This window comes from Salminus brasiliensis, chromosome 10 (genome assembly GCF_030463535.1).
Source record: "Salminus brasiliensis chromosome 10, fSalBra1.hap2, whole genome shotgun sequence".
In the NCBI taxonomy this organism is placed as follows: domain Eukaryota; kingdom Metazoa; phylum Chordata; class Actinopteri; order Characiformes; family Bryconidae; genus Salminus; species Salminus brasiliensis.
This window is the reverse complement of record NC_132887.1, coordinates 12,350,928-12,378,888: the sequence shown is the minus strand read 5'-3', so window position 1 is coordinate 12,378,888 and position 27,961 is coordinate 12,350,928. Positions and strand designations below refer to the sequence as shown.

Here is a 27,961-nt window from a genome sequence, read left to right as displayed (position 1 = left end):
TAAAAGAAGATGCTGTAGTGTGTGTATGTGTGTGTTTATATATATATATATATATATATATATATATATATATATATATATATATATAGTTACTTCATCCTGTCTTGCATTAATTGGGTTACAAAAGAGACTGCTGACAGGTTACAACTTGCACAAACACGTCTTCCACAGCACTAACTTGTACTGTAGAATAGAGATGACTGCACAAATTTGTGCCTCACAGATCTGCTTTTGTAAATTAGTTTTGGCTTCATTTCTATGCATTGATTATTATTATTATTATTACAGCCATTATTAAAATGTATATGAATGAGAACTGATACAAGGCTGTGTTTTATTTTCAAGCAGTACTATGGATGCTGTGATCTGCAGTTTTCTTAGTGTCATCCTCTGACGTGCCAACATCGAAGATTTTCTGAATGGTCCTGACCTTAAAGCCATTCTTCATAAACATCATACATCATACAGCACACCAAATTACTGACATTTCTCAGTCCGAACAGCAGCCAGAAGTGTGTTGCAGTAAGATCGACCACAACCAGTGGAAATAAACACCATGTTTCATCCACTGACGTGTGAAACCCTCAGCAGTTCTTCTTCCTCCGCCCTTCTTGTGTTTAAGGGCATGCTAAAAACAGAAAAACACAGGAAGTAAAACTCAGAGTTCTTATTCAGAGAAGACAGAGAAGGCCTCGCGAACAGACGGCAGTCACCATGCTGAGATATTTTAGGATATTGTTTCACACTTAATTGTTTCACCTATTTTGGCTTTTTCTGATTAGAATTCAGAGTGTAAGGCCTGGCTGTATTAAGGGTAAGTTTAAGGCTGTTTATCCTCTGCCATTTTAGAGTCTTGTACGATCTATAAATAGCATGTGGCATGAATTTGCAAAAAAACTCTCTTAAGAATGTTCGTAATTGGTGTATCTAGTCGATCATTCAAGAGACTGTGGCTTGATTCCAACAAACATTTCTCAACAATTAGATGTTATCACAGATGTGTATTAACATTTATTTGTCTTTCTTTCAACTTTTTGACAATATAGCTAACAAGAGGCAACCCTGTCAAAGCAGAAAAAAAGTTCACCAGATGTTTAGGCCTGTCAAGATGAATTAATTAAAATATTCATATAAATTATTATATTTTATGTAATGTAATATATATAATAAGTCATTATTATTTTAGTAAAGAATTTTTACTTTAAAAGTAGTTATTTTTTAATTAATTCATTAATGTATTTATTTATTTAAAAATAATGCTTAAGAATGTACTTTATCACAGAATCAACAATGATTAGTTGGCAGCCTGCATGATGCTTGAGAATTTCCCCACTGTGGGACTAATAAAGAATTATCTTATGTTATCTTATCTTATGATGCAATGTTAAATTCCCCCACCAGTCTCTTTGTCAATCCAAAACAGAGCCTGAAAGACACAACCATTTTTTAAGCATTATTTTAAGCATATATATATATATATATATAATCAATAGCAATAGCTGTAATAATGCTGAGCTCTTTTATTATGTCACCAATGACCTGAATGAAATGCTTTTTCATCTGTTCAGCTGGAAGAAAATGAATTCTACACCTGCTTCTAATACCAGTGAAGGAGAATGCTATCCTGAGATGTCAATGAAGTACTACTTCTTCACTCTGCATTTGGTTGTCATTGTGATCGGCATTCCTTCAAATGCATTCTCTCTGTTTGTATCCTATCAGCATATCAAACAGAAAAACGAGCTGGGGATCTACCTGTTTAACCTGGCACTATCGGACCTCTGCTTCATCATTGGTTTGCCTGTGTGGATGGACTTTACCTACAACGATATCTGGCGCTACGACAAGACAATATGTACCATGTGTGTCTTCTTCCTCTTCACTAATTTCTACACCAGTGCTGTGCTGCTGAGCTGCATAGCTGTGGACCGCTACCTTGCTGTGGTTTACCCTCTCAACTTCTCTTTTCTTAGAACACCCAGCACTGCAGCTACAGCCAGTGCTGCAGTGTGGGTTTTAGTTCTCATGTTTAATGCCATTACCATTTCCTCAAAGGACATCTATAATAGTGATTATAAAGTCTGCCTGGACGTTTTCCCACTATCTAACCGCCAAAAGATGGTAAATGTGGCCCGTTTTATTGTGGGTTTCCTCCTGCCTGCTGTGGTGGTGGTGTTCTGTCACTGGAGGATCTACTTGGAAGTTCGTACTAACCAGGCCGTGGGGCTTCCTGAGCGCAAGCACGTTTTCAAACTGCTGAGCAGCTTGCTACTGAGCCTCTGTCTCTGCTTCGGCCCTTTGCACATCACCTTGTTGCTCAGGGCAATTCTGGAGAAATGCCAGCCTCCCACATGGCTCTACATTCTCTATAAAACCGGCGTGGCTCTCTCCACTCTTAACTGCCTGGCCGATCCCCTTTTGTACTGCTTCATCACCAGGACAGGGCGCAGAAACGCCATCAAGGCCCTTCTGAGCTTTCATAAATAAGATTTCCCCCTTTAACTCATTAAATGGTTCTTCTGATCTTCAGATTGGTGCACAACATCTTATAAATTGTCTTTATCAGGGGTACTCAATAGGTGAACTTCGGTCCTGGTTCGGACCAACCGGCCCAAGGCATACTCGAACTACGCGGCCACTTAGGGCCTTAACGCCACTGGGGGTCCCCAAAAGCACCAAGATATCATGATAAAATACCATTGAATAATAAATAAAATACCACTGAATAATAAAACGAAATTATATTACACAGCCTATGACCTAATGAAGCATCTGGTGCTGAGGTGGTGGTATGGGGAGCCCCCAAATGAAAATCTGCTTAGGGCCCCATAAAGGCTTGGGCCGGCCCTGCGGACCAAAATGAATTTTAGGGACAAAAACCTGCAGTGATCCAATCCCAGAAAATAATTTCTATGACAACAGTGACATCATTAAGACTCGCAGTGGCATGTGTGCGTGTCAAATATTAACATTTACATTAAATTTAAGGTTTTTATCAAATGCTTATCTTACGCTAATACTCTGCAGCACACCATGCCCAAGTAATCTTGGAGAAGGGGGGTCTTCAGTCTGCGTTTGAAGACAGTAACGTACCCTGTCATTATTCAAACAGCCAAGATGAAGTTCGTTTCACCCCTTCGGTGCCAGGACAGAAAAAAAGTCTGGATGCTTGTTTTCCGTGGATCATAAAGGACGGTGGGTCAAGCTGAGCCATACTTGGTTCATTCTTGGCTTTGTAGAGACATTGAAGACAACCTGTGCCGCTGCATTCTGGATTAATTGCAGGGACCATGCTTTGCTTATCATCAACAGTAGACTTATAGTCAAAAAGTACACCCCATACAAATCTGCTCTTTAACGATTAGGACCCCACAGGACCACCACAGAGCAAGTATTTTTTGGGTGGTGAGTCAGTTGACACTGATGTGGTTTCTGTGGCATTAGGCCAGAAACATCCTCAATGCCTGTAAACACCACAAAAACCAATGCCCTGCAAATGAGGTGTGCTGCTGCACAATATATGCATTCATTTATTACTGTGGCGGCTGAACATTCAGTACTCAGGGGGGTGATAGAGAGAGAAGCTCATCATAATATTCTGATATGACTGTGTAAAATGGCATGTTCAGAATTACTCAGTACAAACAAAAGTCAACCATGAAAAAGGCAATTTAAAGAGGAGTGGAATAAAAATATGCATTTCTTCTGCCTGAGAGAAGCACAAAACCAGTGTGTTTATACTGTAATGAAACCGGGGCCAATGTGAAGAGTGGTGTTGTCAGCACCATGAGACCAACAAAACTACTCACAGAACACAGATTTATACCGATCATTTGTCCTCTAATAGTGGAATAGTAAGGTAAGGTACATAAGATACACAAGAAACACTGTTACCCCGTTTCAGTACTATATAGGACCATTTGTGCTTAAAGTATAGTCAGTGAGCCAAGACAATTGGTGTGTGAAGTCTGCTGTCTTTAATTTTGCACTCAAGCTACAAAGCTGTATCTAGCTAACAAGTTATTGTAGCATCATTAGCATAACACAAACATAATGCCCAAAATCCTAAAACACTTCTCATAATGTGGACTGGAAGTGCTTTCATATATCTTTTAAAAGTCTTACCCTGTTTTGGAGGGATCAATTGGCTACACTGTCAGAACCTCAGCCTGCTGTTTAGAGGAGCCCACAGTTGTTGACCGTTAGCACAATGTTTGAAGAGTCAGAGAAATCATTACACTGATGCTGAACATTTTTAGGCATTTTAAACAAAAAGCAGAACACACAGTTGGTCTTCACACCACTGTTGGTCTTCACTGGTGAAACCACATCCCATGCTTCCCACATCTTATGTATCTATAGTATTTTATATGCTTTTGTTTGGAATAGTGTTCCAGTCACAGTTTTTTACAAGAAGTACCTTAAAAAATGATTTTGTCCACCCTGTCCAGGCTAATTGTGCTATTTCTCAAGCTTGGACACTAGATGGAGGCAGATGTCTGTCTTCCATTCTGCAGAACTGAAAGGTTCCGACTCACGTTTGAAGTTTAAAACATGCTTTTATTTGCCAATCTTGTCTAATTGAAATGTGTACATTAATAACCTGATTAGAGTATCTGTTCTCTATTAATTGCCAGAAACGGTCAGAGTGTAGAAACAGTGATTGCTTTAAGTATAAACAAAACCACAAACTCGCAATGGTTTACTATTCTTTTGGTATAAGGAAGGAAATGGCCCAATATTTGTCACAGCAGAGTGTATTATCACATATAAAATTGTGATATTAAAGATTACACAATGTTTTATTTGTACTTTTTACTTACCTTATTTTAATGTATTACTTTTTGGACTTTTATGTTTATGTCTATGTTTTATGTTATGTTTTTATACTTTAAGAGCAATGGTATTTTATATTTGTTGACTATGAACAAGACACATTTTTGTGAGGCAGTTCTCTTTTTCAGTTTCCCTGCTGTAACAGACTTCACTCTTCAGCTTGTTACATCCCCGATAATCCCCCTAATAGTGTGTTAAAGCAGGTACAATAGAGAAACAAGCAGAGCCCTGTGAGATATAGACATACAGACGCAGGTTATTCATCATCACATAAAGTCACTTATACCATCCAGCTTCACCATTCTTAAACAGGAGCTAGAACTGCTCTTTGGCTTTTTGCAAACTACCTTTCCAGCAGCCTCATCATTCAAACATCGAGAGAACAGATAGCAGGATGGACAGTAGCACTGCATGTGGACTCCCTGCTGATGGAGTGTTGTAATATGTCTTACCAAACGCTGCCACTGCCTTTAATGCATGGTAGGAATGATGAGCAGTCTCTTGGCAAGGCCAGATGTCCTACTGCATATCTTCCTATTTACAACCCGCAGTGTCAGCAGATTTCTGGATATTGAACAAACTCCAGTACCTTCAAATGCCCTTGGTGATCCATTATCTTGTTTCTTCCAGATCATGCTGATTTCTGCGACGGATAAGACTTGCCAAAGATTAATAACAGAATGAATTCATCTGTAATTCATCCTTCCACCTGCACAGCTGTTTCCCAGGTGTCCCGGACACGAAAAACACAGGATTGATTTACTATTATTACTTTAGTCATTGAGTAGATTTTCTTCCTCTGTGTTTCCTTACCTTTGGGAGTTTCCATCATCGTAATTGAAGAAGTGTTACCTCTTTTGACCATGCAAGCATTTTGTTTGTATAGGTGATCTGATTTGAACACGTTCTTTAAAAAATCATGAGTGGTAGTGGTTCAGTATAGAATCAATGCTTAAATGTTTAAATGGTTCTTAGCTTGAAAGGGTTTTTCAGATTGGTGGTTGATCTTGTTGGTTCTGTATATATAGTTTAAGACATTTAATTAGATATTAATATTTTTAAGTCATTTGATATTTTAAACCTTTGATGTTTTTAGTTCTCAATTTTGGACTGCTGCCCTACTTAAGGGTATTCTTGCCTTGCATCCAGTGCCATCAGGTAGGCTTTGGACCCGCCACGACACTGTTAGTTATAAAAAAGGAATAGATGATATTAATGGTTATGTTTCAGAATTTAGCATCATTTTTAGGTTTTTAAACTACCAATGTTTCCCATGAAAGATGGCAAATGAGATGAGCCCAAGAGATATATTGTTGCATCAGTGTTACAGGTTTCAATACTCTGTTTTGAACTTTAAATTTAGATATTTTTTTAAATACTGTATCAGTATTAGATGACAGCATGTTTTTCACATACTAATGTCATTCACTGACCTCCTGTTATAACAGTGGCTGCTGCACTCTTAGCTGCTGGAACCAGGGGTGCCGTATGGGCGAAGGGGGCAGGGGGATTCTAAGGACCCGTGACTGACAGGATCCCTAAAAATGTAGTAATTAAGCATTTGGCAGAATTGTGGGAGATGTGATGCCCAGTGTAATATCATTTCACCGGGCCCAAAATCCCTGGCAGTGCCCCAGGCCGGAACTACTTATTCAGTGGCAGAAACTGTGCATAATGATGGCATATCTGTTTAGGGCTTCCTTTCTTTATGGCTTTGCAACACTACTGTTGACTAATAGCAATAGTACACGTACTGTTAACACACTTCCTCTCCTGCTCTGTTGCTTTACTAATACCAGATAAAGTGCAGAGCTGAGAGTGAAAGGAATTTTCTCAGTATTGGCCCATGTTTCACTTCCAGAGATAAAATGTTACATTAGATTGTAGTGATTCACATGTTTCACACATTAGCAGCTGGGATTAGGCCAGAGCAGTCAAGCGACAGCACACAAACAGCAGCATGTGCCACTGGACCGATAACAGACCAGATAACCATCTGTGTTAAATATAGAGTGAAAAGATTTATTTGTGAAGGGGTCGGGATAACGTTACTTAATACAGTATGATAGTACAGTTTTACTGGGCATGTTGACCTTAAACTAGCATTTAATATACTATATGGTGTTATGCTGTATTTTGTAGTGCAGCATTGTGTCCCTCACCTTCATTGGTTTGACAGAATTCAAGATTTCATATCATTTTCATGTTTTCATTTAGAAAGGATCTATGATGCCCAGCACAGAGTGCACACATAAGGCCTACAATTTGATACCACTGGGAATTCCCAATAAAGAAAGCCTAAGTGGCTTTGCTCATTATGTAGAGACTAATAAACGCAGACATGATATTCGGTTTCATAGCAGTGACTATTTGCGTTATGCAGCAAGCAGGGTTAGTGCTTGTCATTTTTCAAACCTTCCTACCTTCAAAATATATCATCAGAAGTGCGTTACCCTGATCTTTAAACCAGAAAATCTCACTGTAAAAACTGAAGAGCTGCAGACATAAGTAGACATGTTTACAACAAAGGTCTCAGTGAGCAAAATTACATGTAAAAATAGATGTATATATTGCTAAGACGACATTTGTGGGATGTCTAGATTTCAGACATATATAAAAAAAATAATATTTTGTTGAACTTGAAATCAATAAGGATGATAAACTGGCCTCCATATTTGGTCAGAAAGGTAAAAAGCATGACAACATCTTTTTAAAAGCCAGTTTAAGCAAGGCCAGGCTGACCCAAAACTGGAGGTCCATAAACACCTCAAATCAGTCAACGCTCCCTGGAGTTGCACTGGTTAGATGTTTTATTTTGGCTGAAGTGCCCCTTTAAAAGATCTCAATCTGGTTTTACACCATATAAGATTTTTGGAGCATGTTTTTCTATGAATTGTAGAACAGATAGTATCTTCTATATGTAGCCTTTCCCTCTGTTATCTCAGTACCCTTCACTATACCCTTGACATTATCATGTATATCTGAGTAGGTGACTTATTGCCTCTGTCTGTAATGCAGTGACTGAGGCTCTGTAGGTCTCTTTCCTGCCAGAGATGCTTTTAGAAATGAGATGAGTCAGTATTCCTGAAAGCTTTTTCTATCAAGGAAGGGCCATGAGATAATGCTCTTCATTTTCATTTCCGTGCCTCTAATGAACTAATTACTGTGTTCTTTTCAGTGATATGCCACAGATTCTGAATGAATTGGTCCTCATCTGAACTCTCTGCATGAAGGGTTTGTCAGGTGTGTTTTGTGTGTCTATATTTGGCCTGATGTAGACCGTCATCCACCACCACCACCTGTCAGCCCCCCTCAAGCCCCTTTAACCATTTTTAGCACAATCTGTCATGTACCCTGTCCCTTCCTTCCACCTGATGAAATAGTTCGGAAGAGTCAGTGATGTTTTCACTGCCACTCCCAGGTGCCGACATCCGATGTCTCTAAAGCTCTTCCTCTTCTATCTTCGGTCCCATTGGGCTGTCAAGGCGTGGTCAGTGTGAAGCGTGGGAGTTTGGTGCAGTGAGGCACACAATATTGACTGTTTCCATGGCAATTGCACTGGACAGGACTGCAGATTCTGTTCCAAGCATGTTGCTTGGAGTCCCATTTCTCAGGACAAACCATTGCTTAAATGTAGATTCTGTAATGTAGGAATCGGATGGCTCTGATTAGAGATAAACAATATATATATGTTCATCAACTATTTTAGTCCTCTTAATTAAATGTATAAATTAAATGTATTTGTATAGCTGACAACAGGTTAACTATGAAAAAGGGTAAAAAGATGGAATTAGTTCTGCTTGGATTTATGGAGTACAGAGAATGTGAACATCATCAGAGTGTGGCAGATTTGACTATAACAGCTTAACAAAAAAGATAGCCAGAAGGTAACACAGACATGGGAGCACCTGGAAATACTACCATCCCTCCACTCCACTGCTCACAAACCTGAGTGATCATGTGCAAGTACTGCGACTACAGCCCCAGCATCTCACTTTAGCACAATTTCCTATGTCCATGAACCACTGGATCTGCAACGATCATCTAAAGAGAAACAAAAATTACCAAACTAAGCAGTTTAAAATGTTTGGTTTGATCTTCTTATCTGCTTTAACCAGGCTGGTCGTGGTGGGTTTGGAGTGTATTTGGTATCATTGGGCATGGATGCCTATCCATTGCACGGCTCTTTTGGTGCATTCATCATTAAGTGTTCATACAAAGTAAATGGCAACTGGTCTGGTCAAATAATAAAATACTATGTACTAAAATTCTGTGATGTTATACTAATATGTATGAATGAATGTATTTATGGCCACAAATATGGTGCCCAGGCCTTTTACATTCTAGTACACCCTCATCCACACTCTACAGTTTATATTTTTAGCAGCTATTACAAAGAAGTAGTAATAACAGTACAGTTAATGTCCACACTGCCTGGCAAGGAGTATAAGGGAGCTGTGATTTAAGGCAGGGCTGACCATGGACAGCCCTGCAACTATTCATCTTCTCTTATTTATTGTATCAGGAGTAGATCAAGGTCCCCCAAACCTTGAAAACAACTTTCTTTTAAGTTACAATAAAAAATATTATTCCGCTGCAGCCCCGTTTCCTGGGTTGTGGTGACAGTTAGCTGTTTGAGCTCTGTACTTAGTTACCCATGGCAGGCACAAATGGGGTTTAAAAATGAAGAATCCCCACGTAAGTTAACCTACCCACATAATCTTTATAACAAGGCTACTTTTCTTTCCTTTCACTCTTTCTCCTTACTTTTGTTAAATCAATGGAAATCGTAACAATTACCTACATAGAAGGAAGGGACTTTGCACAGTCTTACTGGACATTTGATACATATACACTTAGAACCTCATCTATATCAGAAATGCACTTGAATTCCATTTTAAATGTGTTGTTAAAGTAAATGTAAATGTAAGTCAATAAAAGTCAATGTAAGGAAGTACTACCGGTTTTATTGATGTCATGATGCCATTGCTGACTATCAGGAATGCTCCAAAATGACTTTTACATTGACTTTCTATCTATCTAAAAGTTAAAGTTGAAGGATCTCCTGTAAAATTGCTATTTTGGAGATACAAGATTGCTGTGTTACTGCAACAATATATCAATTATATTGCAAGATAACCAAGTTTACTTCACTTTTCAACATATGTTATTTTTGAACATTAGAAAATCTCTTTTGTGCATAAAGATGTAAAATAGGAGGAAATGGGAAATACTGAGCTACATATGGATTTAAAGCAAATATCCTATGTATTTAAGCCACAGATGTTTTAAAAATGATTTTTATTTTTTGCCAACGTTAACAGCCAATCACAGCATACAGTTTAGAAGCTTGGGGCTGTTGAGAGTGAATAATTGGTGTGATAGTTTACAAATTATAAATGTATTTTTTATTTGTGTGCACTATTATTACTACTATATAATACTATTATAACAGAAATTCTGATAATACCTTTTGCAAGAAAAAAGATTCAGAATTAAAACTGAAAAATATGAAAGCTGGATTTCACCAGCTAATACAAAGTCACAATGTATTTTCATTCAACCGTTTATTCTCAGAAGGCACTCACTACATTTGGTGTAGTGTTTGCACAATGACTCTAGAAATCAACTGGCAAATATTTATAGTTTGGAGTAGCATTTAAACTCATTCACAGCAGCGGGTTCATCAACTAAATGAGAAAGGCTTACCAAAATCCCCTAATGACAGCAGCCACAAGCCCCACTTCCCAACCAAAAGACAAACCAACATGCCATTTTTTAATTTAACACTAGGACTGAGAGTCATTTTAAACTCTGACTGAGAAATGAAAGGATAAAGACTGCCACCACTGAATGCATTTTGGACACCAGCATACTCATTATCAATCTAAAGCTTTTATCAGATCTCTTGGTATTACTTGTTTTAATAATATGATGAAAACAGTGATGCAGGAAGACATTATTCTGTAAGCATTGATGCACTGATGTTTTATACTTTGTTTTTTCACGGGAACAGCCAGTAAAAGCTCTAATTAGCCCTGCAGTAGTCAGCCTTTAAGCTGTGATTCAGGTTTCAGTCTCAGATGTTTGCCACCAAGGGTGTAACTGTCTACATTCAGCAGAAGGCCACTCAGGTGTCAATCTAGAGTTAAAATTGAATCCTAGATTATCAGAAAAACTAGGATTCCCAGCAATGCTGTATGGTCAATGTCTAGACAAGGGCTTTATACAGTTTCAAAGAGGCCCGTACTAGGTTTCACTCTCTATGACCAATGTGCAATAGGTGAAAACCTGCATTTATATTGGAAATGGCAGTAATTCATTGGAAAATGGCAGTAACTTGACTGGAAAATAAAGGATGTTTGGAAAACGGCCACAGAAAGCATTGTTAAATGACATCCAAAGCTGTGCGTCAGTCCAGGATGTGATATATGTGTTTTTCTGGGATAACACATTTTATTTTGTGATCAAAACCAAGTGAGTGACGCATGAAATGGACAGAAGACAAAACGTCAAGGTAGGTGGACAGTCTATGGCAGTTCCACATTAGCATGTAAACACACCATCTGGTGCAATGATGCATTCATAGGACATTTTTTCACAGTTGCTCAGCTTTTGGCATGGTTTTGGATAATGATTTTTTATCAGAATTGGTTTAAACTTCATGACTAAAATTTAAATATATTGATTAATACATCCAATCATGCATATCACACGTTCATTTTTGAGAATTCTGAATAAATTGATTACATACAGTCAAAGATCTCCCAGTATCTCATCATTTGTTCTTATTTACTTCATTAGTCTGAAGTATATTGAAGTATATTCAACACATTCTGAAGTCTGAGATATGCACTCTGTAAACTTACATCCCGGATTCGTCGGGACACAAAGTGACTAGGTGTCGGCAGCAAGAACCATTGCTTGATGTTTGCTCTAAAGTCTTTGTCTTGCCCGTTATTCGAAGCGCACATACACAAAGTATGGCCACAGATGGCTTCAGGAGTCTCTGACACCAGAACAATTTAAAAAAACACAACATGCTTAACATTTGAGTGGAATCCTGTAAACAAATTCCACCAACAACGTTTTTGGCAACCAACACGGAAAAAGAATTGTGGCGTGTGAACAGTGAATGTCGACTAATTTTCACCTGACGAAGTCGAGCCATAGCATACAAAACAGAAAGGCACATTCTGTGGCATTACTAATTCACTTGCCTCCCCTTTAAACACTGCATGTTTGTCTATGGCTGATGTTCTCTCTCTGAGAGCATTTTGTCACTCTCTCTTTCTTTGGCCTGAGCTGGCACAAAACCGTTCTGCTGTTTGAGCTGCTTGGCGTACGGGGGCAGATTGGTGAAGGCAGTGTTTTCTTCTTTCTCCATCATCTCCTCCTCGTCACCCTCCTCATCTGCAGCCTCATGTCTCTCCTCCGCCAGCGTAGTGTTGCTGCTGTTGCTGCTGAGCGGCTCCCAGGCTCTAGGCCGGAGAGTATCCTCAGAGATGTTCCTGTTCTGTTCCCTGGTTCTGTTGCGCTTGGCCAGCTTGGTAAGAGAGCCAAAGCGGTTGAAGATGTTCTCCTCTGAGGACGCCTGCTGGCCGCCCGGTTTGTCGTACTGGTCAGCTTTCAGACGTAGGTTGTTGAGCTTGATATCAATGCTCTCCTGCGAGGATGTCTTGAAGCGGCCTCTGTCGAAGCTGGCGAAGACGGCCCTTTTCTCGGGAGACAGCATGTCGAGGGAATGAGCTCGCTGCTCCAAGCCCAGCCGCCTGCGCTCCATGCTGCGGATGGTGGCTGCCCGCTGCAGCTTATCGTGGATCTCCACGCTGAGGCGTCGGCGCGTCTCTTTGAGCTCTGCTCGCATGTTGGCCTTCCATTCAGCAGCATGGGCTTTAAACTCTCCGACCTGAGCCACACACACACACACACACACAGGGAGTCAGCAGTACTGCTTTGTTTAAACAGAATCATTAAAGGCTATGAAGACATTACATGATTTCTTAATGTTTTATCTAGTATTTGCATATTGTTGCTGTCATAAGACCTCAGTGGTTCTGAGATGGTAACAGTAATAAACAAAAATGCTCTTTACTCGAAATGATTGATTTTTTATGTTAAGGTATGTTTGTTATGTTAAGTTATGTTATGTTTTTATTTTCACACAATTAAGCAAAAAATGCTTTTAAATGCCCGGAAAAAATTGAAGTCAATGGAGGGTTTCTAATGACAGCAACAAGTTATGAAAGATCTTTAAAAGCTTCAGCATCCTTTCTAAAGAATACTGTGAAATGCTATCATGTATGGTAAGGATGCATTGGGAATTCATGTCACACCTCTTCTTTAGTCTTCTTGGAAAGCACTCTTAGCCAGTCTCCAATCATACTCAAAACTGCAGCAAAATATGCCAGACCCACCAAGATCCAGAACCAAACCAAAGGCTTATACCACTTCTTGTACTCAATCTTTCTGTCCCCACCTAAAAAACAAACAGCCATATTTCAGTACTTTTCATACTCAGCATAAGTCATTCACAAACAAGACTGTACTGGTAATATGAAAGTTGCCAGTATGGCTTCAACAGTCATTTAGACAACAGGTCAGGAGATTCATGAATTAGAATGTGGTGAGGCTTAGGTAATTACTCTACAGCAGGACAACATTAAATGTACTAAATCTCCAAAACAAGGATCATTATGAAACTCTACACTATGAAGAAAAAAAATCTCACATGCGTTATATACAAAAACACTAAGAAAAAACAAAATAAATAGTGAACATTTTTTTTCACTGTGCAGCCATTGCACAATGCACTGGAACTGTATATACATATTAATTTCCAGAAAATCCTGGTATGCCCCCCTTGATCCAGGAACTGTTTTTTTTTTAACAGTTTCAATGGTTTTTGCCTCACCTGAATCTCAATACTAAACTACATCCTCACCTACTGAACCATCTATGTCAGAAGTCTTCAATTCTGGAGTGCTGGTGTCTAACACAGTTTGGTGCTGTCCCTTCTGAAACACAGCTACTTAACTGATGAGTTGAATCAGGTGTGTTTAAACAGGGAAACCACCAAACTGTGCTGGACACTGATCTTCTAGGAACGAAAAGAAAGAACCTCAATGTATGTCAGCTTCTCTGTATGTCTCTCCATATCTCATAACTGTCTACCGGCCACTACGCTGACTAAGAGTAAAACCTATGGTACTTGCATGACAAACGTCATGTTTAAAACTACATAGAATGTATGTGATTGATGTTATCCTTGTCCTTTGTTGTACACTATATGGGCAAAAGTATTAGGACACCTGCTTTTTCAGTGTTTCTTCTAGACTGTTTCTTGATCCTGCTTTTGTTGGAATAACTGTCTCTACTGACCAGGGAAGGGTTTCTACTCGATTTTGACGCAATGGAGCATTTGACTGCATTCAGCGACAAGAGCATTATTGAGGTCAGGATGTTGGATGATCTCCACCCCACCTCATTCCCCAACTCCCCAAGTTATCTCAATAGAATTGGATGGAGCACCATCATTCCTAAGAACACAGTTCCACTGCTCCACAGCTCAATGCTGAAGGGCTTTATACACATCTAGCCCACACCTGGCATTAGTCATGGCTGCTAAGAATTACATTCTATTGGCAATACATTTCTACAGGGACTAGACAAGCTGTATGTATGTGCACATCTGTGTCAGTAGCCGATTGCTTTTATTAGAAGGGTTATCCACTAACATTTGGACCCGTGTTCTATTGCGTCATACCTCCAAAACCTTTTCACCTGAACACTTAAAAACGAGAAGTTTGCACCGCATGTCTACCTGCTACATAATCCCCAATGCCAACAGTTGTGAGGGTAATAACGACAAAATAGATGGCCTCCAGCGCAGTCCAGCCTTCAATGTGTTTGAAGATGACAGCAGGAATGGTGACAAAGACAATGCAGCCCGCCAGGATGAAGAGTATTGTGGAGGTGACGCGGATTTTGGTCTGACTAATCTGTCTGTGTCTCTGCTGTAGATAGAAAAGGACAGAACATGGAATTTAAATCAAGCTATGACAACATTTAGAAAACATCTACAGCATTTTGGCAGTTTGTTTCATAAGCAGAGAATCATATGAAATCAACTTATATCTTACACTAAAATAAAACATTCATCCTTCCGGACTTCTGTATCCTCTGGGAAATCTTACCCTGAAAATTTGCTCCACCTTTAAAATACTCTTAACAAAAATGGTCCCTAGCTGATCGCCAATGCCAGCCAGTAGGAACCCAAACAAAGGAATGCCGAATATGGCGTAGAGAATGCAGAAGATCTTGCCGCCCTCAGTGCTTGGCGCAATGTTTCCATAGCCTGCATATGTGGGTGTAGAAGAAGCAAGAGGTTATTTTAATATTCCCATCAACTAAGCAATACAGCAGCTACTGATTCACTCTGTAGAAACAATGCCATTAGGAAGAAAATTGTTAGGCTGCAGTGAGAGACAGCGGCAGTAATTACAGACTGCTGAGATAAAAATAATGTAACAGCTGTACAATAGGAGCACAGTTGCTCTTTGCGCCATTGGAAAAGAAACTGTACATGTTCACTATTTTCTGATGATGTGGAAGAAAAAAATTGATTCAATGGTTCAATAGCATCCACCGAAGAGTAATGTGTCTATCACAAATATTATAAGGCATGCTTATAAATCTGTAATCATGGCTGCTTACATAATGAAAGCAACTGGAGATTCCGTATACTTATTTTTTGTCACAAGAACCTTCTTATTTAAATGTGTTCTGAACATGAAGTAAATAGCAAATTGTACTTTGAGCACAAAAACATTTTTGTAATACAGATATAAGAGTGTGAAGAACCTTCACTTGACATAAAGTTTCTTTACCAATTAAAGGTCTGTTTACACTTCTCTAATACAAACATGTTTTTTAGGGATACAAAAGTGGCTATGCTATTGTATTGACCCACCTTTATTTTTAGAGTAACATTTTAAATGGATCAAATTGGTTCTTCTAAACAATCATTCAAAAGACTCCTAATGTGACTGCTAGTACAGTCTTATGAAAAGGTTTAGGCACCCTTGGTTAAATGACAAAAGAGGTAGTAAGTAGTACAAAGTAATAAACACAGTCTCTGTAGCTACTAAAACATAAAACACAATTTTCTCAGCAAATCATAATGCAGTTATTCTGTCTAGAGACCTAGGAGGCCTTGGAGTGTACAGTTAGGTAAAGAAATAACAGTCCTGTTACTATTCTAATGATCTAATGTAGGAGACACTTTTGCAAAACTGGCAAACTAACAAAATGAAGAGCTCTTGAAGACTACTTTCAGATATGTAATGACTCAAATTAGAACCTCTCAGATTATATCTGATCACCTTTATCGTAATGTTGAACAGAACAGGGGGCATATACTGTGGCAGCATTTCCATAGCCTATTTTATCAGCTCACCAAGGCTCACTTCAGTAGAAGACCACTGTGGTTAATTGTGTCAATTATGTTATATCCTCAATTCTCAACAGTCCCAGAGTAAGACCACCAATCTAGGATCCCAGATCAGCCTGCCAGCTCTGTGAAGTCTGATAATTCTGGGCCAAGAATTTTTTGCTGGTTATCTGAGATGGTGGGGAGTTCTAAGTATATATGATGGCAGGAAAAAGGGCACAGGTAACTTAGATATATCATGTAAAATGACTCCATACTCCATGTTGTATGCCATTTTCATGCTCTTTACAAAGAAATATAAGATAAATAAAGAAAAGAAAATAAAGGATTGAAAGGATAATAAACCAAGTATGGGTTGTGTGAGATCTGAAAGCCTTCATTGAGAGTAAAATAACTTTACCTATTGTGGTAATGACGGTCCCAGCAAAGAAAAAGGCACTGCCAAGGTCCCAGTGGCTGGAGTTGTAGGACGTGTCTCCAATAGGACTTACCCCAACACTGACCGCATCTACTGCATGCTGGAGAAAACAAAACACACCGAAAAAAATCTTGTGACTAACCTGTTTTATTCCACCTGCTTCTTTCTTCAACATCTAACAATAAACCTAAGGGCACTTAGGCCCATTATCATTCTACTGCTATACAATAAAACCAGCAGGCACATCCGCTCCTCAAAACTATATAATACAAAGGAAGGGGGCATTACTGGTCACATCAACATTGCAGATACTGTATACCATTGAACATAAGAGGAAGAGAGGGGGGACACAGCGGTCAAATGGCAACACCCAGTGTTTTTCCTGTCTAATAGGTGTTGTGGCAACCAATGAATCCTCTCCTCTCTGTAGCCTGCTTTTATTGGCCTCATTGTGGTCATCCAATAATTTTAATCTTTTCAGAATTATTATTCCCAGGCCTAATATTAAACAGATTATTCTTTAGCGTTGTTGCAGCGTTAACACTACCAGAAAGCAGACAGACTGTTTATTGATCCAGTTGTTTGCATCCCTTGCTGCACTCTTGCAGATGATGTATGCCCTAAGGCTTTAATCAATATATTTCATGGATTACGGGTATGGTGCATATTGCTTGATAATTGTTTTTCTACTTAATTTCATTACAAACAGGCTAAGATTAAATAGTACACAGGCTAAATGTGGAGGGGTGTCTCCTTAAACTAATCTGTCTGGATGAACTAATTTGAGTCACTAAACTGCAATGTATAATGTTAACATTATCAGAGTCTCTCAACCCTTAATGCACATTATTCTATTCATGAACTCAGAAGACCTCACCGGAAGTATTTTACCCATCACCTTTCTTTATACGGTTTTACCTATCAAGTATTTTCCATACAGAGTCCTGGCATTTACATTGTGCCATGACAAAATCAGGGCAGTAAAATCCTGTCTGGGCTTCCCACACATCTCCACACTGCTGACTCTCCCAGAGGGCCAAGCTTATAAAATATTTACACATTCACGTGTTCACGAGTCAGGAGAGCCTACTTTTTAAAATAGGAAAATGCTACTGTAGCACTACTGTACCACTGACCAAATAAATGCTAAAGACATAAAAGAACATCTCACTTTTCTTCAGTGACTACAAGACAATGGCACTGTGTACCACCAAGACAGCTGTTAAAATAACACTGCAGTGCAAAATCGTATCCTCTTTACATGCCCAGGACATGTGTCCAGGCACATAGTGCTCACTTCTATAATGTATAACTTAGTCTGTGTAGTTTTCCATGTAATTCCTGCATAAGGGATATAAAGCCTATAAGCCTGTGATTTTAAGGGTTATTTAAAAAAAAAAGATCCTCCAGTGAAACTAAATTTTCTGTCCAATAAATATTCTGAGCTGTAAGACATGTTCGGATCCCATAAACTTGAGTTTAATATTCAGATGCCCTTCAAGATATCCAGAAGGCCTTCATTGTCTGAATCAGGTGTATCACTAGATAAGGGGTGGAGTTGAGCTCTGCAGGGCGATAGATCTCCAGGACCAGAATTGAGTGCCCCTTCCAAGACCAAGATCCCAAATACCAAAATCAGTCTCTGGGACACCATGCTGTGCAGAGTTTTGTGCCATCTCTACTCTAACATGCCTACCCAGCACATGAAGAGCTTGTTAATTATTTACTGAGTTGAATCCGGTGTGCTAGATGAGGGCAAGCACAAAAATGTGCAGGCTGGGGTCCCCAGGACTGGGATTTAAACAGTAGCTTTCAAAAGAGCTTCAAACAACAGCGAGCAGAGAGTGGAAACTACTACTTGCTGTTGACAGAAAGAGCAAGTTAGCATGTAGCTGAACAACAGCCTGTGATTAAGAACGCCTTGTTCTTTCTGAATCATAATTCCACTTTTCAACTCAGGTAACTACGGGATTTTCTTTTTGAGCCAGCATCCTTGTGGGAAGACAGCAGGCAGGCGGGACATCTTGAGTCACCACTGCTTGAATCTCCTCAAATGCACCATCGTTCATCCCACGCCCCCGTCAAGCAGAACAACGCGGCACCACTCCAGCTGGTCCCACACACCAGGACACGGAGAACAACATGACAAGGCAGGAGATACTGAGCCTGCTGGAGACGATTTAATCTCATTGGGGGTTTTCCATGACCACTTACTCCTTCAGCCTCTTTCATAACACCCTCTCCTGCTGGTGTTGATAAAAAATAAAAAGTTTGTCTTAAAGGGTGCGGAAGCACTTGCGGTGTGGCAGCAGGTGCTTGTGATTTCTGTGATGCACAGAACTGCAGTTTTTACCACATCCTCACATTCTGTGGCTCGTGAAAAGGCTGATGTGTCTGGCCCCACCGGACCACGCAATAAATAATTCATCCCTCGTAATCCAGTCTCCAGCACATGATAAGGTGTTTACACCCTTCTCTACAAATATATATGGACACTGGCTCAGTCATATGCCATGGCTTTAGGGTTTGGGGACACCTTCAGTAATGAAAGATGTGTAGATGTTTAGAAAATGCAGAGATGAGGGACTGCATGTTCCTCTGCAGAAGGCATCAGTCACCAATTATAAGCTATAACTGGAATTCTTAAAATATAATTAGCACATAGTTCTTGTTCCAAGTGATGAGCTAATGCCGCCCATTGCAATAAGTGACAGCATTAAGACATTAAAGGAGAACCAACTGTTAAAAAATCAATAATTGACAAGTAAACAGAGGCATTTAGAGGAGTTTGGTGTGAAATAGTTCAGAAATGATGACAGAAACCAGGGTCATTACAGTGGAGGCGCTCTGATTGGGCCTCCTCTGGCTAGACCAGTCCATTTTATCATTTGCTCACCCAAAATGACTGCTCAAGTTTACTTTCAATTTAAAACCTTAAAAATAAATAAAGGCATAAACACAGATGAAAACACTTTCATTAAATATGACATTTTTCACATTGACTAACCAAAATCCCAGTCATATCCGTAAATAAAGAAACTTCTTTTCAAATACAAATGTGTCTGTCCAAACCACTGCCTTAGATAAATACAGGATCCCACTCTGCATAATAACAGCAATTAGCTCATTAAGATCAACAGAAATGCTAGAAATCTCGAATATGGTCATTTCATGTGTTGTACTCATTAACCAGTAAACCTACTAAATGTTTTTGCAAGGGTTTGTACATAATGTTGATAATGGTAAAACAGTGGTAAATACATACATATTTGGGTACTATGTTTTCTTACAGTGCTCTGTAACTATCATAAACCAAGACTGAGTCATCAGTCAGAGTGTTCATAACAATTTCCTGTAATGATTTTCAGCGAGACAGCGTTTAAGTAATGCGGGTAGTGGCTTCAGACATCTAATTTTGGTCACCACCATTGTGAAAAATCTGACTCATTAAGTTTCACTAAAAGTGAATTACAAATCAAACCACTCTGAATGACTTTCATATATTAAACATTTAATTATTCAGAATTTTAATTAAGAATTGTATTTTTAAAATGTGATAAATTTCACAAATGCAAAAACCTCCCATTTAATCTTTTGATTTTTTCTGTTATTAATTCTAATGCAGAAACTACTGTGAATTTGTTGCAGTCATGCAAAAGTTTGCCCCTTAGGGTTCTATTTTAGGCTTTATTAAACTGAAACATATGAGAATAATGCAGTTATCAGGGTAAGGAAAGTGAAGGTTGTGCCTAATTACAGAGTTGAAGGAGTTAACCCACTGAACTCTTTTTTTCAGCAGAAAATGTGCCCATCTGCTTCTCATCATTAATGGCCCCCAGGCACTCATTTCTGTCATTTATAACATATGAAGAGCTCTTTTAGAAAAATTAAATGTTTTTTGGAGGTCAAACAGGTGCCATTAATACAGATAAGGAGTGGAGGACAGAAGAGCTTCTTAAATTAGACGTTACAGGTCTGTGAGAGCCAGAAATGTTGTTTGTTTGTGGGTGACCAAAAAAATTTTTTTTTCCACCATAATTTACAAATAAATTCTTTAAAAATCCGACAATGTGATTTTTTTTCTCATGTTGTCTCTCATAGTTGAAGTGTACCTATGATGAAAATTACAGACCTCTCTCCTCTTTCTAAGTAGGAGAACTTGCACAATCTAAATACTTTTTGGCCCCACTGTATGTGCCTAAAGTCAGAGTCACCAAATGTGAAGCATCTTCATAATCGAGGTTCTAGCAGTGCCATTCTCAGACCTGAAGGGATGGGCTGTCACTCCACACATGAAATTGATTATCTATTTGAGCCCAGTGCTGGGTAAGGCATTTATCGCAGCGTTCTGGTGCGGAGCCCAAGGACATGGTGGATCTTACAATTCGCAGCTAGAGGATGCTTAATTGGACCCTCAGAGAATTCTTTTGTATATGTGAATACTATCTCCTGTGTGAACATTTTGAGCAGTTGGAATTTTATAATAAAATGAATTAATCACATAAACCAAATGCTACAATACCCAGTTTTGTCAAACCCTTAGACGATAGTTTTGCCAATAACAAAAGCATCCTGTAATTTTAATTCTCACTGGTAGCTCCTATGAACAGTTTGTCAGAAGTGTACATTCATAACTATTAAACAATATTGCATTTGTGATGTTCATAAGCAACGGCCTCACCAGGCCAGTTTAAGACACAATGCGACAGGATTTTGGCTAATAGCTCATACATAAAATTTGTAAATCCAAGTTTAAACAAATACTAAAATGTACTCCTTTAATCAAAGTCATTTAACCCCTTAAACAACCTATGTCCCACTGGCAAGATGAAAGTCTAACTTCTATTACCAAAGAATAGCCCATACACCTTAGTGTGTAATAAGCCTTTCTGAGCTGCATACTGTGGTTAAAGCCACAGTATGTAGCATTTTCACCTTAAAATAACAGCATCGTGTTGATCCTCCACTGTCTTGCAATAGAAAGAACAGAGTGTCCTCTTTGCCACTCTGAGCTCAGCACACTGCTAACTGCACTATGTAACTTTGGTGAAGCTGACAGGTGGTTGGTGTGGCGCAACAGATAACACCACTACCTGCCACTGAGTTACAACACCATGTGGGAGACCAGGGTTTGATTCCCGGTCTGGGTGACTATGCTGCACTACACCAATAAGAGTCCTTGGGCCAGACTCCTAACACTACATTGGCCCACCTCTGTGAATAACCTTGTATGTCTGCTAAATGCCGTAAATGTAACTCTCACAAGGTCTGCATAACACTGTTTCATCATTTTTGTGTAAAGTCCTGTTACAATACTCTAGTGCATCAGTCTATGTGTTTCTGTTACTTACAGTGGCGGCTCCGTCTTTCTCAACGTGTCCTGAAATGCCTGTGTCCTAAAGGCTCAAAGTGCGAATTACACTTTCCAACTGTAGAGGGAGCCCAGGAGCGAGACATACCAGTTTGCCCATAATTGCTATGTTTGCTTTAAGACAAAATGTGGATTCAAAGTCTTACCTTAATTAGGGCTTCAAGCTCATCAGAGGACACACAGGGGTTCCTCTGTAGAAACAAGGCCTTCTCCTGGGTGATGGAGTTCTTTTGGTCACTCTCAAAAGGTTGCTCAAGAGCCTGGAACGCCAGTCCGCCCCCCACCAGGTAGGCTACCACAACCACAAACACTGCCAGCACTGTCTTCCACTTCATGACTGAGTGCAGGGCTGACCCGTCTGCCCCAGCATCCATGTTGGGCACTATACTGGCTGAGCGAGAGGAGATGGACAGCCGGGGTAGAGGACAGTGGTCATTTCCCTTTAGCTCACAGCCCACTGGGTTCTGGATGGCAGCCACACTAGCCTGGACGAGGGTGGCCTGTGCAGCACCAGGCTGAGCTTTCTTTAGGGGAGCCATGTTTGTTTGAATTGCCACTGAAGAGAAGAAAAGCAAGGAAATTTTTCATTAAGATTTAATACTTAGATATAAAATAATAAGATATAATATTTAATACTGCATTATTAATAATTACATGGAAACAAAATAAACTGACTCAGTTCATTCTTAAGTTATCTTCATGCTGGCAGATCCAGGCCGTTTAGGCACAGCTCATTAGTGCTACAAAAAGCAATACAGTGCAAGCTTTGTGTCAGTTCTTATGGGCTTATATCATTTGATCCACAGCCTTAAACCCATGTCTAAAATAAAAATGACTACACACTATTGTATTATTTCACTTACTGTATGTAAATTAAATGCACCCAGCATTTCTCCAGAGTTGTACTGTCTGGTGGTAATGAAAGGTACATAAGACGGCACTAGATGACATTAGTTTTATGAAAGCTGAGCAATCCTTCATAGGCAATCAGTGTTAGGGTAATGTTAGGCAGCCATTCAGAGGGTTACTTCAGTTTAGGCCCATAAAGTGAGTCATAAACTATGAGGTTTACAGCGGTTATTTTTTCAGATACCTTAAATCACTTATCAATCTTCCTGATAGGTGAGTGACCTTCACAAGAGAGAGGCTAATCGCTATTCTGCATGGGCCACTGATTTTTAAATTACATATACAGTGGGCTATAGGCCTAATAGAATTTGGAGAGAAGGACAGGGTGGGGTCACATCAGGTTGAGGACAAAGACAAGGAGGCGCCAGTCTTTTTTAGATTCTAATAAGATGCACACTAGCAAACCCCCCCCCCAACATCCCCCCTATACCCCCCCCCCCCCCACCCTTCACCCCCAGCAAATCCGATGGGAATAGTTTCCTTTTGTGGCTCATGATGGGGCGGAGTCCACACAGCCAATGATGTAATGCTGAAGCCACACAACTCTCACTACGTTCTGATACAGTAAACCAAGTGGCAACTATATCGTGACACCTTTGATAGAATGTAGAGCAGACCCTCCCATAGTTTTCACTGACACAAACTTTAGTGTAAACTTTTTTTCATAGCCAAAAATCATAGATTTTTTTCTTTGGTAAGAAAACGTCTTATACTACTCTTGTTTATTTGTTTATTTATTTATTTGTTTGTTTACTGTTTTGTCTACATTATTTTTATATTCTCTGTTCAAATACAGTATGCTATTATAGCTAGCTTTGTAAGATCACATAATTATCTATTTGAACTTGGACAGATCCACAACATAGCTTACAGATAGCCGGGAAGCAAAGCTGACAAATACTTTAAAACACCCCCTTCCAAGAAGATATAAATCCTGTTATCTGGCTGTTTGCCAAATACCAATCAAAAGTCTGTACCTTTGGCTTTCCTTCCTTCATGGTGGTTCTAGTTTTATCATTTATAATTAAAATTGATCATTTTTATAAAGTTAAAGTTTCAGATACTTTCCTTAAAAAACTGCCCATCTTTAACACTTCACTGCTTTACATGAAAATGAATTTCTTACAATGTTGATACATTAAACTCATAACTATGACATAAGACACACCTTTAACTAACATGATCCACCAGCATCCATCACACCAACCCTCCTCTATCACTGACAGCTGCGTGGCTTCATCCATAAGACTTCCAGGCAAACAGCCACTAACTTACTACTACTACTACTAACTCACCAATATTTTCCATCGAATTATATTTCGTTAGTTATGTATTACAGTGAATGTTGGCATGTGAAAAGAACAGTCGGTTAGTCGTTATTATAAAGAAAACGAGTGTAAACTGAAGGATGAAAAAATTACATTTAATAAATTAATTTTAACTTCAAATCAACAACATACCCAGATTAAAAACACAGTTTAAAACTAAAAACAACATATGAAACTGATTGGCAGATAAACTAACCTTGCTCGGACCCCCAGTTCACTTGTTTCCTTGGATTCTCGATTGGAAATTTCATTGTGATTCTTGCCCAAAAAGGGGTTTGTGGTTATTACATTAATTCGGGTGGAGCTGGGACATTGGAAAAATGTCTTTTTCTTCCTCTTCTTTCTTTCTTTTTTTTTTTTAACAAAGGAAAATCCTATCCAGACAGCGTTCTCATCTGTATTCTCCTCTCGTTTCGACAGCTAATAGCCCCTGTATTCGCTAAAGGGGTGAACACACAGCCACGAGCCCGGCGCTATTTCTTTTCACACCCGTATTCCAAAAAACACAGCCGATTCGTGGAGCATCTCGCGTGTGTGAACTGCTAACCAATCATGTCACAGAACCCGTGGTCCTACTGGCCAATCCGCTTGTTCCGGAGGCGGGAGCTGTCGGAATACGGGTGGGGTGGAAATACTAGCGCATGCGCACAAGGCGTTTCTGCTGCCGCTGTAGGAGTGTGGTGGTGCACGCCTTGTTACAACCGTTCGGTAATTACCCTCTCAGCACTGCACAGCCCCTAGTCATAACATCATACAGCCTATATAACATACAACACAATAGTCAAATCCAACTAATACATGATATAACGATGTTTTACACGGATAAACATATAGTGAGGGTAACGAGGCTAGTAACAGAGAAATCCTCAGGGCTACACCTAGCATCACAGTATGCACCCACCTGCCTTTGTTTCAAATACCCCCGCTGGAAAAGAAAAACCCCACAGTCGCTGTGGAAAGGGAAAACGACAGGGCGTGCCGTGATTTATAAGAGAAAACAGGTCTGTTTTTTGGCTCGAAACGTTTTTACTTACTGGTTGTAAGGTGAATCCCAGCTATTTTCCCTCAGAATCTACGCCGGTACACACGTGGGGGGTCGAGGCAAGAACTGGAAAGATGTGTGTGTGTGTGTGTGTGTGTGCTTACGTAAGCATATGAATAAATTATTCACAGTATCAAATATACTACTATCCCCTAGATCTATAGTAACATTATTTTATAATTTCATATTTTGCTGTATAACACTTCCATAATCATCTGTAGTAATTTAGCCTTTCTGGGGGTTTTTATTATAGGCATTTCTAAATGTTCTATAGTGAACCATACGCAGTACTGTGCAAAGGCGTAGGCACTTGTAAAATAAAAAAAAAAGGCAGTAAGAGTTTATTTACTCAGTAAAACAAGACTATTAAAAATAAACAAATTATATTAAAACAAAAAGTAGTGGTTATGCATCACTGTCTGCCTTAAAACTTCTCCAAAGCTCTCCTCATGGGAATCTAGTATTATTCATAGTTATCATCCAACACCCGGTTTGTTCATTTTTGTTACCTTTTACTGTATTTATGTTTACCTGCATCTGGAGTTTTCACAAGCACACCCACTCCTACTGTAGAGATAAATGGTTTTAAAAATGTCTCAGGTGCCTAAAACCTCTTTATACTACTATAAACAAGTATATACAGTATTCCTGTCATTGGTTTTGTCATGTATACAGTGGTAATAGTGGCAGTTTACTATATTATCCACATCAGTCTTGTCAAAATCCCTGCAGTATTACTGAAGATCTTTTTTCATAAGGGATTGGGTTTCGTGGTGTGTTTTCCGGACAGATTCAGTGTTTGCTGGACAGTCAATGCCCATCCTTCATTGAAAATCCCTTGGGGTGTAGCATTACCTCAGGCCTTTTCTCTAATAAACCTGTTATCATAATATATTTTTTGACTTACCTCTTTAAATGTTGGCTTTTAGGTGTAATTCAGAAACAGTTTCAATTCAAATTATTTCTTAACTTTTTGCTGACTTTTTATGTTTGTCCAAGCTTAAAGACAACCATATTTGAAAAACCACAGATTTGGAATATAATGGGAATTTTAACCGTATTTTATCAGTGCAGTGAAAACACACATACACACTGGTGAGCAAACACAAACATTGGACTAGTGAGCACACATGCTCAGAGCGGAGGGCAGCAATCGCTGCGGTGTCGGGAAGCAGAGAGGGTTAAGGGCTTTGCTCAAGGGCCCAACAGTGGCAGCTTCCCGAGCCCGGATATCGACCCCACAACCCTTTCATCAATAGCCCGGTGCTCTAACCACTGAGCCACCACTGCCATTAGCGCTATAGTAATACTGCAAGAAAAAAAAAAAAAACTGTAAGAGTTTGTAGTTTTAGAATAATAAAACTTATATCATAATTTTGGCATACTACTACCTTAGCATATAATGTGTATACTATAAAGTAGTAAACTGTGGTAAAAAAAAAAAGGGATTTATTTAAGTTATTATTTTATATTAACATACTAACTAGTATATTAACACTACTATATTATTATAGTAGTTTTTTATTATTATAACCAATGGATTTCAGTTTCATAATGATCATGTTCTTATTTTCTGACTTTCTTTCTTTTATGTCATGTTTTAAAGTAGACTTGAAATATGTATTTTTAGATCCTAAGGACCTAAAAAAATCCTTATATCCAGTGTATAAATGGGTTAGTATTTTTTGGATCAGTGTCATAGTCCTGGATAGGAACCACCTAAAGACCCCCGCCATGGCATTAAATTATGAATGCAATTGTGCTGTGCCCTTCTTAAGACTCAGCATCTATTAATAATGATAAAGCTGTTCAGAATGACTTAATGACCACGCGTCGTTCTGCACATGAAATATTCAGATTGTCGAATTAAAACATCCTGGTCATCCCTGCGCTGCTTTCTGTCTTCATTATGAATTAAAAAAAGAGAAAGTGTGGTCATTATATGATTTGGCAGCAGTAACCCATCTCTTCAAATTCATCACCATTACTGAACCACAGGCTTTCAGCTGCAAACCACATTACAATGCTTTCTTTTCTATAAAGCCCCCAGCATTGGGCTGTGGAGGTTGATAGATAGCTCCATCCATTACCTCTGTGATGAGTTGGAGTCTTGTGTGTGATACAGAACTGATCATCCAGTATCAGTACCTGACATCATCCAGACTGGTTTTTGTGCTGGCACTCAAATCCCTGCTGTGTGTTTAAATAACTGAACCCCCGTCTTCAGTAGCAAACCCATCTCTTTATAAAGCATTTAAATGGGCACTAATTCTGCACTTACTATACATACTGTAGTATAGTGGTAATACCAGTGCACCGCCTGTTGCAGACCAGTGCTTTATGGCTAGGTGGGCCTTTATAGTTTCTGAGTGGGCAACAAAGCTCTTCTGTGAGAGCATCTGTTTAATCCTGTAAACATAAATCTACCTCACACATGCTCTTGCGGCTGAATGCAATCAAATCCTGACGTCAAAGACCCATCACTTTTTGTAGTCTTCCCAGAAGAGCATAACCTGTCACTGCAGTCAAGGTGGAACAAACTCACAATTTTAACTCTACATTTTTGAAGAAGCATGTGAGCAGGCGTCTACAAACTTTTGGCCAC

At 39.2% G+C, this 27,961-nt stretch overlaps 2 protein-coding genes across 3 annotated transcripts; one reads left to right on the top strand and one right to left on the bottom strand.

Annotated features, from left to right (window-relative positions):
* The first annotated feature begins 688 nt into the window (after window positions 1-688).
* Window positions 689-4,750, top strand: gpr65 (G protein-coupled receptor 65). Its single transcript, XM_072690325.1, has 2 exons — window positions 689-814; window positions 1,569-4,750. Exon 2 carries the CDS (start codon window positions 1,579-1,581, stop codon window positions 2,485-2,487), a length of 909 nt encoding a protein of 302 aa, XP_072546426.1. The 5' UTR covers window positions 689-814; window positions 1,569-1,578; the 3' UTR covers window positions 2,488-4,750.
* A 5,401-nt stretch (window positions 4,751-10,151) lies between these two features.
* Window positions 10,152-25,416, bottom strand: kcnk10b (potassium channel, subfamily K, member 10b). 2 transcript variants are annotated; one of them, XM_072690323.1, is made up of 7 exons: window positions 25,349-25,416; window positions 22,224-22,633; window positions 16,689-16,806; window positions 15,033-15,193; window positions 14,660-14,852; window positions 13,173-13,315; window positions 10,152-12,745 (listed from the first exon to the last, which is right to left on the bottom strand). In XM_072690323.1, coding segments are annotated over exons 1-7 (1,689 nt in total). In that variant the 5' UTR covers window positions 25,350-25,416; the 3' UTR covers window positions 10,152-12,082. The 2 variants fall into 2 exon arrangements, with proteins under 2 accessions (XP_072546424.1, XP_072546423.1); XM_072690322.1 differs by lacking the exon at window positions 25,349-25,416 and adding an exon at window positions 24,511-24,885.
* Window positions 25,417-27,961: the final 2,545 nt, after the last annotated feature.